The sequence below is a fragment of the Adiantum capillus-veneris genome, chromosome 8, assembly GCF_014529385.1.
Source record: "Adiantum capillus-veneris isolate H3 chromosome 8, ASM1452938v2, whole genome shotgun sequence".
Classification (NCBI taxonomy): Eukaryota; Viridiplantae; Streptophyta; class Polypodiopsida; order Polypodiales; family Pteridaceae; genus Adiantum; species Adiantum capillus-veneris.
In genome coordinates, this window is record NC_140938.1 from 28,630,387 (window position 1) to 28,646,477 (window position 16,091).

Genomic DNA, 16,091 nt, shown 5'->3' on the forward strand with positions numbered 1-16,091 from the left:
GGTCTGGGCCCAACTGTGAGATCCTGGATACTAGAGATGAGATTCGGTTGTGCCATGACATAGTCCACCGTGCTGGCTCCATGTCTGTGTGGGAAGCATGTAAAACCTCCCGCAGCAGGAAATCTCTGTAGGCCGTTCAAGATGGCCAATCCATGTGCAGTGCCCATGTCTATCAGGTGTCGCCCATACTCAATATATTCCATATCGTGCGATAGTTTGGAAAGGCCCGTCTCTACCACATCTAGCTCTAGCATTGAAGTCCCCTAGGATAATGTCACCATCCCTAGAGAACTCCCATATGTCATCATCCAAAATAGAGAAAGGGGATTGTCCTCTGGGTGATGCATAAACTGATGTACTCGCGGGAAAGTAACAAATAGCTAGATAGAGGTATCTGCCTGTCTCTGCTTTCAGTCTTACCCACATGTACCTAGCCTGCTGCCTCATGTAAACATTGCCACTCTAAATAACATTGCCACTCCCCCCGAGCCCCTCCTCTGTGCTCTGAGCGTGTCTCCTGTCTGTAGGTTGTCTCTATAACCGGCCCGTACAACGTAGAGGGCGGTACTATTTCAATTACTTGTTAACTTTACACAGAGCACTGAGAAGGGAAGAGAACACATTTGCGTCCAGCAACTAGAATGTCACTGCGCACACGAGACCGACACACTGTAGGCCCCAAAGACTGGCGCCCCTTTCAGTATTTCTTTATTCAAATTAAAGTAGACGATCCGACCACTTAGCACAAGCTTTCACAAAGCTGTCCAAACTTGGTGAGGGCTGAAAACGCAGGTTTTCGACCGGATTTCGACAGCATAACGGCGCAAAAACCCCTGTAGGTCAATAGCACCTGTCTAGGACGGATTCCCTCGATATCTGGAAGCTTTCTGGTGAGCTGTCACTGAAATTCTCTGTTTTTCACTGCCAGGAGCCCAAAAGCCTGTACACGCATCCCAAGGCTCTCACGAGGCTCCCCCGATGTTCCCTTGCAGTTAAGGTGCGAAACCCTAAACCTGCAGAAAAACACAGCAGGCTGTAATTCCCTGTTTCGAATCGTTTTTAGCGGAGCGAACACGCCTACGCATGTCCCAAGGGCTCTCGCACGCAATGGGACAGTTCCCCTGTGAATTGGACGAGTTTTCACGCGAGAAAACTCTCCAAACTCGCAATCTTTCGTGATGGAACTGTGCGTACCTGTGGGGGATTAGCAATTAGCTAATCTGGTTCCTGTTCAGAAGGCTCTTGCCTTGGCAAACGCGCATAAACCCCCAGAACTGTACATAGGTCAAATGAGAAGCCCACTAGTGGGGCATAACATACTGTACGTAGGGGAGAAAGAGAGCAGTATGTAGCGTGCGGGGCATCACTCCCGTCACCATACTGTGCATAGAGGGCAAGGTAAGCATTCCATAGCTTCTGTACCTGCTACAATCCACCTGAGGCTGAAAATGGTGTCCCCTTTGTTGATATGCAGCTCGTTTTTGCCTCCCAGAGTGGCAGAATCGCTCACAGGCTGACACGTCGCCCAGTTTCCGAGTTTGGACTTTCCCTGCTAAAAATATCTCAACTGGTGCGTTAGTTGACTTGGCAGCAGAGCAATAAAATGTTCCCCTTGTCATTCCAGAGCTAATGACGCGAACACATTTTCTGGTCAAAAATAGCAGTTCCCTAAATTTTAGGAGATGCTTCCATGGCGTCCCTATCGGTCTCCTGACCATCATTGAAGACTACCATTTCACCAACATCTACAATGTGGGTTAATTTACTGGCCCCTTTCAACTTATAAAGTTGCAGTGACTTGACGAGTGGCCCAAATTCCAGTTTGGCGCACACGAGCTTCCATACTCATCAGAATTCAGTGCTAACTCGCCCGGGCAGTCCCTGTTTGACCGACCTAGATCCCCGATGTGAGAAACCCATTTGGCTGCAACCGTTTCACATTGGCCATGCAATGCCCACTTGCACCTTTTCAAGGGTTTTGGGACAAACAAGTAAATATAAAATAAATATATCTAATACTTATTTACGGAAGGCAACAGGAAAAATACACCTCCTGGTGACACACCCCACCCTTAAAATACTGCAAGCGACCTCGCTTGCATGCCAATAATACATGCAGATATCTCCTGATATCACATATATTCTATGATGGGAATCCAAGATATACATGCTTCCGGAAATGTAGCGTTGGACGATTAAACAATCCCACCAACCTGGCTACGACACATATATCAAGCATAGAAGTCTTCTAGTGTACTCTTGAGCACAAACTTCTCTAGCTAAATTCTGTATGGAAAGAGTAGATACAATTGCTTAACTACTCTCTTGAGCATCATGAACCATGCTCTTGCCTTGCTCCAAAAAGTCTACATCAAGTCACTATGGGTTCCATCTGAACGGCTTCAAGATACAATTGCAATAGCTGAGGTGAATCAAGCAATTCAAACTCTTCCATCCATTTGGCATCCAATGATGGATAGTTCTTGAACTTCACCAAATAGCGTCTTGCAACTTTTCCTCTAACCTTTCTTTCTTTATGTGCCAATATCTGTTCAGGAACAAGGATTTCATCCAATTCTTCCACTTCGGGTTGTTCCTCATCAAGCATATTCTTTGGCACATCACCAACAAAGGGCCTTAGAAGGCTGACATGAAAAGCATTATGTATTTTCCAGCCTTCTGGTAGCTTTAACCTGTAAGCTACATCGCTGATCTTTTCTGAAATCTGAAAAGGACCATAATATCGCATACTGAGCTTAGGAAACAAGCGTTCCTTGCCTTTCCTTTTCCTTAACTTGGCCTTTTCAAAGCGCAAAAGTACCCAATCACCAAGTGAAAATACAAGTTCACGACGGTGACGATCAGCAGCTTTCTTTTGCTTAGCCTGAGTCTTCTCAAGAGCAATCTTTATCTTCCTGTATGTTTCATCCATATCTTGCACATACGTGTCTGCCTCAAATATCTTGTCCTTAGTCTGCAAAATGGATGGGACTTTCTTTCCTCCTTTCACTATCTCAAATGGTGCCTTACCTGTTGATGTATGCACAGTGTTATTGTAAGCATATTCAACCAATGGGAGATGGTGTTCCCAAGTTGCCTTGTGCTCTGAGACATAACATTTGAGTAGGTCCAAGACAGTAGAATTTGCCTCTTCTGACTGTCCATCAGTTTGCGGATGAAACGAAGAAGAGAACTTGAGCGTAGTGCCCATGTTCTCAAACAATGCCTTCCAGAAAAGACTCGTCATACGTGGATCCCTGTCATTGACAATTGACTGAGGCATCCCATGATATTTAAAGATATTGCTCATGAATATCTTGACCATGTGTTCTGGCTTTATCTTCTTCCTAACAGGAATGAAATGGGCCTGCTTACTGAACCTACAAATGATAGTCCAAATCCCATCATTTCCTGTTTGCGTCCTTGGAAGATCAAAGATAAAGTCCATTGCTATACTTTCCCATGGCCTATCAGGGATCGGCAATGGTTGCAACAATCCCGGTTGCTTTTGTCTGTCAAATTTGACTTTTTGGCATACTAAGCATGATCTTACAAATGTGTCAACATCTTGACGCAAAGCTGGCCAATAGAAGAATGCCTCAACCCCTTTCACTGTCGCATCAATTCCACGATGCCCAGCATAAGGTGGAGCATGACTTTCCATCAAAATCTTTGGCCGTAACTGTTTAGTAACGCATAACTTTCCATGCATCATGAGAAAGTCATTCTTAAGCATATAGTGCTCATGATGTTGCCCATCAACAAGCTGGTCATAGATCCTTGCAAAATCTGAATCTTCAGCATATTGTGTCTTCATTTCGTCTAGTTCACAATGGTACGGAATTGACACTGCTGATATTTGGGGCTTTCATGACAAGGCATCAGCCACCACGTTCTTTTTCCCTTGCACATGCACAATCTGAAAATGGAACATTGACAAGATGTTTGCCCATCGCATGTGCTTCTCAGACAACTTTGTCTGTGTAAGAAAATATCGCAAGGTTTGATGATCCGTTTGGACAACAAAATCAGCCCCTAGCAAGTAGTGTTTCCAACTAGTGAGAGCATGAATTACTGCCAGCAATTCTTTCTCATAGACTTGCAAGTTCCTTTCAGTCTTCAAAAGAATTCTGCTCTCATATGCCACTACTTGGCCATTCTGCATTAAAACTGCACCAAGACTATGGCCACACGCATCACATTGAACCACAAAAGGTTTAGAAAGATCTGGCAAAATAATTACCGAATCTGAAGTCAGCTTCTCTTTCAAGTGTTTGAACGCTAAAATTTCCTTGGCTGTCCACTTGAAAGTAACTCCTTTTCCTTGCAGTGCATGGAGTGGAGAAGCAATCTCAGCGAAATTTCGGATGAACCTCCTGTAATAGGAACATAAGCCTAGAAAGCTTCGAATGTCATGTACGGACTTCAAGTCTGGCCATGACCTAATTGCTTCCACTTTAGCGGGATCCATGCGTACCCCATCCTTTGAAACAATGTGCCCAAGGAAGTGAATTTCTTGCAAAAAGAACTCACTTTTCTTCGCATTGATGAGTAGCCTATTCTTGCGTAGCTCATTGAAAACTGCGGTCAAGTGATCCCTATGCTCCTCTTCAGACTTTGAGTAGACAATCATGTCATCAAAGAAGGTACCCACGAAGTTTCTATGTGGTCTAAAAATTATGTCCATCATTCTATTAAATGTGGCAGGAGCATTTGTGAGACCAAATGGCATGACAAGAAACTCATAGAGACCAAATGTTGTCTTGAACGCAGTCTTATGGACATCTTCTGGTCTAATGCGTATCTGATGATACCCGCTCTTTAGGTCTATTCTTGTAAACAATGACGCTCCCTCAAGCCGATCAAGAATGTCATCTATCCTCGGTATGGGGAACCTTTTCTTGATAGTATTCTTATTCAAGGCGCGATAGTCAATGCACATGCGCCATGAACCATCCTTCTTCTGCACTAAGAGTACAGGCGAACAAAAAGGGGATGAACTGGGCTGAATCAGCCTCTTCTCTAAAAGCTCGTTGACCTGACCCATAATCTCTTTCTGCTGGGCTGCACTAACCCTGTATGGTGGTCTATTCGATGGACTAGAACCTGGCACAAGATCTATAGTATGATCCTCAGGTCTCTCAGGAGGTAACTCCCCTGGCAAAGAGTCCGAAAAACAATCACTGAAACCACTCAAAAAAGTTGACCTGTCTTTATCTAAGGTAAACAAATTAGATACAACTTGAGGTACTTCTTTTGCAAAGATCAAGTACGCAGAAAGATGATTCTTTATTACAAATGAAATAGCAAAAGCAGAAACAACTGGAACAGACTCGCCTTTAAGCTTTACATCAAGGACATAAGTCTTTCCTCTATGTACAAGGGTAATCTTTTTGTTGTAAGTATCCACCATACCATGCAACCTGTAACACCATGCAACCTCAAGCGGCATAATATGAAATTCCTCCGCATCCACATAGCTCTGAATGTGGAGACGAAGCTTTCCCAGAATGGGAGTAACAGGCTCTAAATGTCCTGGGCATGCCAAACCTGCTTCGCCTATCATACCCATCTCCTCTGCACGAATGCCCAACTTTGATGCCAATTCTGGTGATATGAAATTTGCACGGGCTCCTGGATCAAAGAAAACCAGCACTGTCTGGTCTCTAACTTTGCCCCAAGCTCTGCACAGCTCCGTGGCATCTGTGTTTGGCTGATCTCCAACCAAATCTGGAACAAGTCCTACACTCGGCTTTGGCTTCTTCCCTTTATGGTCTGACTTGTCATCCTTATCCTGTGACTTCTTCTGTGGGCACTCATTTGCAAAGTGTCCTTCCTGTTCACAAATGTAGCATTTCTTGGCCTCCCTAAGAGCTTTCCTTTCTTGAAAAGTTTCGCCAGAAAAATGCCTTTTTTGTCCTTGTCCTCGTTCCGAAGAAGATTTAGACTGCTTCTTGGACGTATCAGCTTCTTGAGTGGAGGGCTTTTTTGTAGGAGACTCAGAAGGCTTTGCTGCAACATTGCCCTTGGCTGAAAACTGTTTGCCCTCGGCCCCTTTCATGTGGCTATTAAATCCATCGGAATCTCCCTTCGACAGATTGTTGGCCACTCTTGCAGTCTCTATCAATTGAAACATATTCATGACAGTAGTCTTTGTGCAGTAGTCCCTGATTTTCTTGGGCAATCCGCAACAGTACTTCTCAATTTGTTCTGACAAAGGCACAAACCTGTAAGAGGTGACTGGCAACAGTGCGGCCCAAAACCGTTTATTGTACTCTTCCAGATCCGCACACTGTTTAGCATTCAACTCGTGCCATTCCGTCATTACATCCACTTCAAAAGTGTTTGTCAACCATGCAGGCGCAAAAAGTTGTTTGAATTGGACAATGCGGTCCACCATTGAAGCGCATTCCCTTTCAAGAAAGTGGCAACCTTGCGTATCTTTGAAGATTGCGTGAAGTTGCCTCCAGCATAAGCTGCATCGAACTGCTGTATAAAGGTCAAAGCCTTTAATTGGTCATCAGTTCCTCTGAAAGTTTCAAACTTCACTCCCTGCCCACCTTCCTTGTAATCCTTAGGCTGACTCAAAGGAGCCACATTATCATAAACAGGTGCCTGTAACAGTGGTGCTCCATGAGTGTTCATTCCAGCACTCGCATCAACTGTTTTCCCTGTCATATCTGCATTTTGTACGCATGGCTGCGAAAAACCAGCCATACCAAATTGTGTTCCAGGCACTTGAAACTGGCCATAGGCACCCTGAAAACCTGGTTGGACACCCATGTTCGCGTACATAGGGTTACCCATGCCTGTTTGCATTGTCCCGAACACATTCCCTGGCATATAACCTGTGGAAGGTCCAGCCATAGCTTGAAACACTGAACCACCTCCAAAATAACCAGGATAAGTATTAGGTAATGGAAGGGTCCGACGCATAGCCTGTTCATTGCTCCCTTGACCATTCACAAACGGTTCCTGTCCAGCTAAAGCAAGTTGCTTTGGATCATTGGACACCGCTAGTTGCTCAACCACATGGGCTTTCCCTCGAGCATCATGAGTCCTCTGCGCATTGGAAATCTCCTTTTCCTGCAACGACTCAGTCATGCCCTGTGTAGGAGGCTGAAAACCCTGTGTCGGAGCCTGTAAGAATTCCTACATCCTTGGGTTGTTAGCCAACTGCTGAAACATGTCCATGCAACAACGCAGTTGAGTTCTAAACAACCTGTCCTCTTCTTGAAGAGTTGAAGGAATTTTCTCTGTGCCATGTGAGGAAGATCCCTCTTCAGGTACTTGGCCTCTCTTCTCTGCCATATCGACAAGCTCTGTGTTGCTTTCACCCACAACAATCCACGCTGCACTTTTTGAAGAAAAAGTGACTATCCCGTCAATGGAACCATATAACCGGCTTGTACATCGTAGAGGGCGGTAATATTTCAATTACCTGTTAACTTTACACAGAGCACTGAGAAGGGAAGAGAACACAGTTGCGTCCAGCAACTAGAATGTCACTGCGCACACGAGACCAACACCCTGTAGGCCCCAAAGACTGGCGCCCCTTTCGGTATTTCTTTATTCAAATTAAGGTAGACGATCCGACCACTTAGCACAAGCTTTCACAAAGCTGTCCAAACCTGGCGAGGGCTGAAAACGCAGGTTTTCGACCGGATTTCGACAACATAACGGCGCAAAAACCCCTGTAGGTCAAAAACACCCGTCTAGGACGGATTCCCTCGATATCTGGAAGCTTTCTAGTGAGCTGTCACAGAAATTCAGCGGACTGTAATTCTCTGTTTTTCACTGCCAGGAGCCCAAAAGCCTGTACATGCATCCCAAGGCTCTCACGAGGCTTCCCCGATGTTCCCTTGCAGTTTAGGTGCGAAACCCTAAACCTGCAGAAAAACACAGCAGGCTGTAATTCCCTGTTTCGGATCGTTTTTAGCGGAGCGAGCACGCCTACGCGTGTCCCAAGGGCTCCCGCACGCAATGGGACAGTTCCCTTGTGAATTGGACGAGTTTTCACGCGAGAAAACTCTCCAAACTCGCAATCTTTCGTGATGGAACTGTGCGTACCTGTGGGGGATTAGCAATTACCTAATCCGGTTCCTGTTCAGAAGGCTCTTGCCTTGGCAAACGCGCATAAACCCCCAGAACTGTACATAGGTCAAATGAGAAGCCCACTAGTGGGGCATAACATACTGTACGTAGGGGAGAAAGAGAGCAGTATGTAGCGTGCGGGGCATCACTCCCGTCACCATACTGTGCATAGAGGGCAAGGTAAGCATTCCATAGCTTCTGTACCTGCTACAATCCACCTGAGGCTGAAAATGGTGTCCCCTTTGTTGATATGCAGCTCGTTTTTGCCTCCCAGAGTAGCAAAATCGCTCACAGGCTGACACGTCGCCCAGTTACCGAGTTTGGGCTTTCCCTGCTAAAAATATCTCAACTGGTGCGTCAGTTGACTTGGCAGCAGAGCAATAAAATGTTCCCCTTGTCATTCCAGAGCTAATGACGCGAACACATTTTCTGGTCAAAAATAGCAGTTCCCTAAATTTTAGGAGATGCTTCCATGGCGTCCCTATCGGTCTCCTGACCATCATTGAAGACTACCATTTCACCAACATCTACAATGTGGGTTAATTTACTGGCCCCTTTCAACTTATAAAGTTGCAGTGACTTGACGAGTGGCCCAAATTCCAGTTTGGCGCACACGAGCTTCCGTACTCATCAGAATTCAGTGCTAACTCGCCCGGGCAGTCCCTGTCTGACCGACCTAGACCCCCAATGTGAGAAACCCATTTGGCTGCAACCGTTTCACACTGGCCATGTAATGTCCACTTGCACCTTTTCAAGGGTTTTGGGACAAACAAGTAAAAATAAAATAAATATATCTAATACTTATTTATGGAAGGCAACAGGAAAAATACACCTCCTTGTGACAAGCTCCCACCTGTATCCACTGATGTGAGGCATGGATTGCCCAGGGGCTTGGTGTGTCTTAGAGTAGAAGATGATGTCTCTTCCAGTAAAGCTATCCTCAAAAGCACTCACATCAAGACGCATAGATCCATTGCAGTTCTAGGCAGCTACTTTGAGTGTGGTCCCATAAGTCTAGCACCGTCATGTGGAGCGTCACTCTAGTATTACCACTTTTCCGTCTCGGTAAAAAGCGATCTTGCCTTTTCCCCTTGCCGCTCTAATCTCCGGCATTACTTCCTGCATATGAGCGATCTGCGAGAGGGTGAGATCATCCCCGAGAAAGATGCCAGTCTCTTTAAGAGTTGGTCTTTTCTTCAAGAATGACTTCTTTGCTTCCATGGAGGGAAAACGGAGGATGAGTGCTCTTTCTTTTGAGGTTTCTCCACTGCCTCCATTTTTCTTTATGTTGCCCACTCTCCATGCCCTTGTGTGTGTCGGCTCATGAATCTCCATCAAGGTTGTGAGTTCTTTTACTTCTTCGTCCACATTGCCTTTGTCTTTAAGACCGCAAATTCTCACATGTAAAGCGCGCACCCTTCTCCTCTGCTCCTCCTTTAGTGTCTGGTTAATGATGTTGTTGGGTGTGGAAGTGGGCGTTATCTCCTTGTCTTTTCCTTTCTTGGCCACCTTGATCCATTTCTCGGCTTCGTCCGCCTTTTGTTGGGTTTTGGTAAGAACATCCACCCAAGAAGTCGTCATTTCTTTGTGCTGTTCTTCTCCCTCTTTGATGCACCGTACTTGCTCCTTGATCATGTTGATTTCTTCGATTACTGAGGGTTGCAGTTCGCCCTCTTTCAGTGTGTTTCTTGATCGTGCTTTGGCGAGTTCTTTCTTGAGTGACGTGATCTCTTCCTCTTGGGTCGTCACTCGGTCTTCCAACGTGCTTATCTTGCTCTCTTGGATCAGCACGCGTCCTTCGAGCATGTTTATTGTGCCCCAGAGATTGCGGTTCATCTTGGTAATGATCTCCGTCAGAGAGAAGCAACACTAAAAAAGAGGGCAGCGCAATAGGCGATAAGAGTTAAAATATAAAGAGTTTAGAGTTTAGTAGGTTAAAAAATTATTAAAAAGGAGGGGTGCGATAGGCGATGGCGGAGGGGGGTTGGGGGGGGGGGGGGGGGGGGGGGGGGGGGGGGGGGGCAACACGCAGGGTAGCGGGAGCGCAGGGGCAGGGGGAGCGGGTGCGCAGGGGCAGAGGGTGCGAGGCAGGAGAGGGAGAGATTTCCCTGCGGTGCGGGGGTGAGCGGAAGCGGGAGCGCAGGGGCAGCAGCGGGGGGGGGAGAGGAAGCGGGAGCGCAGCAGGGGGGGGGGGGGGGGGGGGGGGGGGCACGCGGGGCAGAGAGAGAGAGAGAGAGAGAGAGAGAGAGAGAGAGAGAGAGAGAGAGAGAGAGAGAGAGAGAGAGAGAGAGAGAGAGAGATGAAATGTTATATTAAACGTCTTTAAAAGGCCAAAATAACCTATGAAACCAAATCGACCAAATTGATACAATCCTTGTGGATCTAATCCAATGTCTGGTTACAAAAATAAAATAAAATAAAATGAAGTAAAGTGAAAGACTAAACTAAAAGACTAAAATCGTCAGATTGAAATCATCATCATCATCATCCATGCCCAGGATGCCCAGCATCGGGCGTTGTCCGAGAAAGTATTGCATCGATCGCTGGAGAGAGAGAGAGAGAGAGAGAGAGAGCTTTTTAACGTCTATGCGAGGTCGAAGTCGGCCCATGAGACAAATCAAGCATACATGTGTGTGTCCTCTGTCTATCCGAAAAGACAAAATAGTTCAGACTGGTCCAAAATAAAAGAGAGAAGAACAGAGATGAAATGAAATGTGCTATTAACATCTGAAAAAGGCCAACATGACCTATGAGACAAAAAGTTACAATCATCCTAGTGTGATACAATTGTTTGAAGCAAAAATAAATCAAGGTGACCTACAACTAGGAAAGCTACTCCAAATGCATCCGGTGTGACAATAAGAATCAAAATCATAAGGGCGGGTACAATACAAGGAGGGGAGTTCATCCCATAAACTGTGGCATGGGTCTCTATAGCGTAATATCTATTTTCCCCATCGTAAAGAGAAGAGAATGAGAGAGATTTCTTCATTCAATGGGTGAACTTCCACTGGATCTGCACGAGTGCCAGGGAGGTATATTTTCGAAATTACATTTTGTGGATTCAATGCTGCTGGTTGGAATTGGAGTTGTGGAGTGGAGAGAAGCAGCCGTTCATAAAGGTGGCACTGCTCCAAAAACAGTTCACATGCTCTTCACCTGTCAAATAGTCTATGCGGGGGGCCACAAGAGACAAATGCAAAGATTTCTCGAGCGGTGGACATCGAAACAGAAACTCCTTTTAGGGAGTGCTTACCTTACCTGGCAATCATCAAGTGGTCTGATGAAGGGACGATCGTAGCACCTCATTCCTCACAGATTCGTCCTGCAAAATTACACATGAAGAGAACGTGAGAGGCAGCTTCAGATCAGTTTCTCAGGATGTTGATTACTCACTGAGCAAGCAAACCAAATTGCAAGGAGAACCATTGATGCATGATACTAAGCACCCATAAGGTCATTTGGCAAAAGGAAATTAAACTGCAACTTCTTAAGCCACTTCAGCCTCAACCCAGCTGACGTGAAACCCTCGGCATAATTTATTTACTTCCAAGGGAAAATTACCAAAGTACCCCTGAAATTTGTGAAAATTCCCCCAAAACCCAATGAACCCCTTAAATTTGCCTGAAAATTCCTATAACGCCCTTCAATTTTCCAAAATTCCCAAAATACCCCTCATTAACCTTGAAAACATCTCCAAAAAGAGTTTGTTGTAGAACTGTTTATAGGAAGATTGGGTTCTCCCTCAACAGAAAACCATAGAACTAGGCTTCTAGATGGCATTGTGGGCTCTAAAGATGAAATTTTTAGACACAGATTCATCTATTTGTAAGCTAATAGGTGGATAGTTTTGTCTAAGACACTTAACAATAAATTTCTATTGTCAAAGAGATTAGAGTACGCAAAAACTGGGGCAATCCATCCAAAAATGGGTATATTCGGGATTTTTTAAAATTTGAGGGGTATTTCAGGAATTCCACAAATTTCAGGGGCATTTTGTTAATTTTCCCTTACTTTAATTAGATTTCCTGGGGAATTTTTAAGTGAGCATTGTTATTCTCACAAATGCTTTCTGACCCAAGGTGTTCATAATCCATCTGAATTGTTTAAAAAGTTGCCCACTTTTTATAAATCAGATGTGCTTGAAGTCACATCAGCAGGTAAACATAAACCACACAGGAGGGTGCCTCAAACACAAAACGTGCGAAAAAACAGTCCACTTACTTGAAAGAGATTCATTAAATTTTCATAACGCCTTCTTTCTGCAACCAGCTGGTCGTGTCTCTCCTTTAGAGCAGATAAATCATTTTGCTCTGTCAGCAACCTGGCTTCCATTTTCTCTGCCTTCTGCAAACAGAACACCAAGGCAAACGCTTGATGAGACGTACATAGCAGTAAATAATATGAGCTAAGTTTCAAAATTCCATTCAAGTCTGACAAGACAACTATTTCAACAGACTTACAAAAAAATAGTTGAAACACAAACTTCCACCTTGTGAAGTCAAAACAGTGACTGTGTAGCAAAGTCTCTTGTGAATACAAGCATTCTCTACAAAAGTCTTTTGAGTTCAAGAATTACACAAACTCTACAGAGCTATAAACCATGGTTTACCTGACCCACTCCCTTTCCAATGTCGCTCATTGAGGCCACAAAATTTGTGTGTCCTCTTTGCGATGTCACGACTTCCTCAAACTGCGAAAACAGCAATAACTTGAAATGTCATTAAACATGTCATTTGTATTATTACATCAGATAAACATTTCTGGTTGACTGTTAAAAACCACCAAACATGACAAAAAGAGAGAAAAGGAAACCACCAAGGTCCTTCACAGGTCTCCTGCAAGGCTGATCAAAAACCAAACGGACCAGAAGAGATAATAAAGATCTTCAGTCTCTTAGAGAAAGGCTGGACATTTATGAACAGACTATTTGGCAAGCTCAGAAGAAATTAAAAGATCTGCAGACTGTTAGAGATTCTAATTTCACAAACAGATTAATCTGTAAGCTTTATTAGAAGCAATGAGAGGTTCTTAGGACAATGAGAGAATAAGAATGTAGGCAAGGTTGCAATTCAACTAGTTCTGTACCATATGATCAGTACAAATCCTTAACGGCTGTCGTTCTATGAGTTGCACAAACAAAACTCGTCTATGGATGTCCTTAATATTCAAAACATGTTACCTTTTTTGGCCATTAGCAGTGATTCTTAATGTCAAACTTGCAAGCAACAGTCCTAGTAGTCCTTCACATACTTGAGAACTACTAGGACGGTTGCTTGCAAGTTTGACATTAAGAATCACTGCTAATGGCCAGAAAAGGTAACATGTTTTGAATATGAAGGACATCCATAGACGAGTTTTGTTTGTGCAACTGATAGAACGACAGCCGTTAAGGATTTGTACTGATCATACGGTGCTGATCATATATAAGTTTTTTCTGTACTTTACCAACCCATTATGTTCCATGCTTTTTTTTCTCCGTAGCATATTAGCAGACAACCTTACAAATAAGACCCATTACTGTGAACTTAGTATGTCTAAAGAAAAAGGAAACAAAAACAAACAATGCATTACCATTTCTTCCTTCTAAGTACCAGAATACAACCTGAGCATGAATGGAATTAAGCAAAGAAATCTCCTTCAATGTAAGCTCGTTTGCTTCAGCTAAGGCATTATATGTTGCAAAGTGCTTCCTTGTTTCCTGCAGCTTTGCCTGTATATGAAGATAAAGCTCCACAAAACACCGCTCATACCTACAATCACCCATCCCATAACATTCTCAAACTAAAATGCACTTGAGATGAGTACCATTTTTCAGTGAAAGAAAACTTCTACAAATAAGCACCATCCTAATAAGAAAGGCTAAGCATACTGCATCAGCTCTGAGTGGGATGGCACTTCATCGAGCTTTCGACGATAGAGTAAATAATTTTGATTCTTTACTGCCAGGTCCTACATAAAACATTACATGCCTTAAATTCAGAATATTCCAGGTAGAGGGTTCATCACCAACGAATTTAAACTGTCATACCCCTCTTAGCAGCTTAAGTTTTATAATATCTCGCTGCAATAAATTCTCCACATCAGCTCTGTGACATCTCTCTTTACAAGGTTTTTCTTCACCCTCAAGGTTCTGAACGTGTGTCAACTGTTCTGTATGGTTCTGTTTGCAGCTCACTCGTAAACTATGTTCTTCAAGACTCTGAAATATTCGACAAAGCAACAGCAAAAAAAATTATATGACCCATGAATCACAAGATGAAAATCAAGACTGACAGATACAATAATATGAGAAGCTCTGTCACCACTACGCAACAAAAACTGTGTGTACCACTCTTACAAGTGCAATAAGAAGAGTTTTCAAAACCTTTTAACCCAAAAGATTTTCCTACTTTTCTCTGTTCTAATAAGGGCAACAATTTCTCTCCCAGCTCCCCTGCTCCTTCTACTCTTTCTTTCAATATCTTTGTTTCCAAAAACAGCTCAGATTCTTCCCTCCCCTGCCATTTGCACGAATTTTTAGTGTGTAAACAAGAACATGCGAAAATTTGGCCATTACTATTCTACAGAGACATGAAAAACCATAAAACAAACAGATGACAAATGCGTTGGACAAGTTTCAATGAGAATCTCCTTATATGCTTCTCAAAAGCTTGCAAAACTATGTTTTCATGAGCAAGCTAGTACCTGATATTTTCTTACCTCCTCTGTTTTCAACAATTCTGCTTCAAGGTCTGCTTTCTGCTCTCGTAAAATTTTATTAAGCTTCTCCGCCTCAGCAATCTGTTTCAACAGAGCAGCGGCCTGTCAACAAAACAGAGATGCTATTGGAACACAGAAAAATATCTTTCCAATCACTCGTTGCCCCTAATCCACCATTGAAGCTTCCTCTCAAATCTTGAGATGTGCATATATCTGGTGTGAGCATGTGTTTGCATGAATGGCCACTGTGGAGAACAATGCTCTAGCCCACATAGAGAGTACAAAAGAAGGGCTTAGGGTTCATTAAGGATAAGCTGAAAAAGTACAAGAGACCCAGGAGGGGTGCCAACATTGCAGGCTGGCTGTACCTGTGTTTTTGTGTAAGCCTACAACAGCCCAAGTGCCTCTATCTCCAGCCGTTCCTATAGAAGAATTACAGCCCCAGGACAAATCAGAATGAGCCAGTTGACGTTGGAAGTACAGCCTAAGAACCAGCAAATCCCACATTTTTGGGTACATATTGAAGATCTGACACCAGCCTTCAGATACGCCAGTGGCAGCCCTAAGATTGCAACCCTGAAGTCCTGAGCAGTGGTCTTTTACCCATCCTTTTTGCAGCCTACAGATCAGCCCTCTGATCTGCATATATCAGCCCCAGAATGTCTCAAAGATGGGCCCCAAAGAGGCCTTCTCTTCTGTGTTTTTGCTAACACACCACTCCCAAGATCTGCAAGTTTCCAGCCCTTCGATCTCCCTAAGTGCTGTCGAAAGTAGCCTGAATCAGGGCCTATTCACATCAGACCCTCAGATATCTCCACAGAATCAGTGATAAGGGAGATTGTGGCCAGGCAGAAGCATACATCCCTACAATGAGGGGATCGACCCATGAAGGTAGGAGGCTCCATTTGGAATCATGCCACTAAAGCACGATGTATTGTCTACCCCAAAGACCCAGCCACTACTTCCATTCAACGTCAGACTCCCAGCCAGAGTTAAGGAGATAAAGATTAGGGTTCCTGTAAGAAAGATGGTACCTGCCTTTGATGACTTGATTGAGCATTAGGAAAACGCTGACTCTGAGACTCCATTTCCCCAGATTTTTCAGAGCTAAGTCCAACTACAAGCTCTCTGAAGTGACAAAGCAGAATGCTTTGACCGTTACCAACCTTTTACGACTGAATGCCCCTAAAATACTCTTGAAGCGAGAATGTCTTAAAGAGAACTTACTTTTTCCGCCTATGCATATCATCCTCTTTCGGCAAGGGACAATCTGATGCTACACAGGAAGAGGCCTG

At 44.1% G+C, this 16,091-nt stretch overlaps 1 protein-coding gene across 14 annotated transcripts in view; it reads right to left on the reverse strand.

Annotated features, from left to right (window-relative positions):
* Positions 1-10,797: 10,797 nt before the first annotated feature.
* The window catches only part of LOC147451865 (paramyosin-like protein), a 64,619-nt gene continuing 59,325 nt past the window's right edge, over positions 10,798-16,091 (reverse strand). Inside the window, exons 4-14 of one of the 14 annotated variants that reach the window (XM_086517737.1) lie at positions 16,024-16,088; positions 15,831-15,924; positions 14,782-14,898; positions 14,487-14,594; positions 14,126-14,296; positions 13,967-14,046; positions 13,700-13,847; positions 12,707-12,787; positions 12,319-12,441; positions 11,356-11,419; positions 10,798-11,222 (exon numbers count right to left, since the gene is read on the reverse strand). In XM_086517737.1, coding sequence (XP_086373863.1) covers positions 11,366-11,419; positions 12,319-12,441; positions 12,707-12,787; positions 13,700-13,847; positions 13,967-14,046; positions 14,126-14,296; positions 14,487-14,594; positions 14,782-14,898; positions 15,831-15,924; positions 16,024-16,088 — 1,041 coding nt within the window. In that variant the 3' untranslated portion in view covers positions 10,798-11,222; positions 11,356-11,365. Of the gene's footprint in view, positions 11,420-12,318; positions 12,442-12,706; positions 12,788-13,699; positions 13,848-13,966; positions 14,047-14,125; positions 14,297-14,486; positions 14,595-14,781; positions 14,899-15,830; positions 15,925-16,023; positions 16,089-16,091 lie in introns of all 14 variants that reach the window. The other 13 variants (XM_086517740.1, XM_086517738.1, XM_086517741.1 and 10 more) reach the window with 13 other exon arrangements.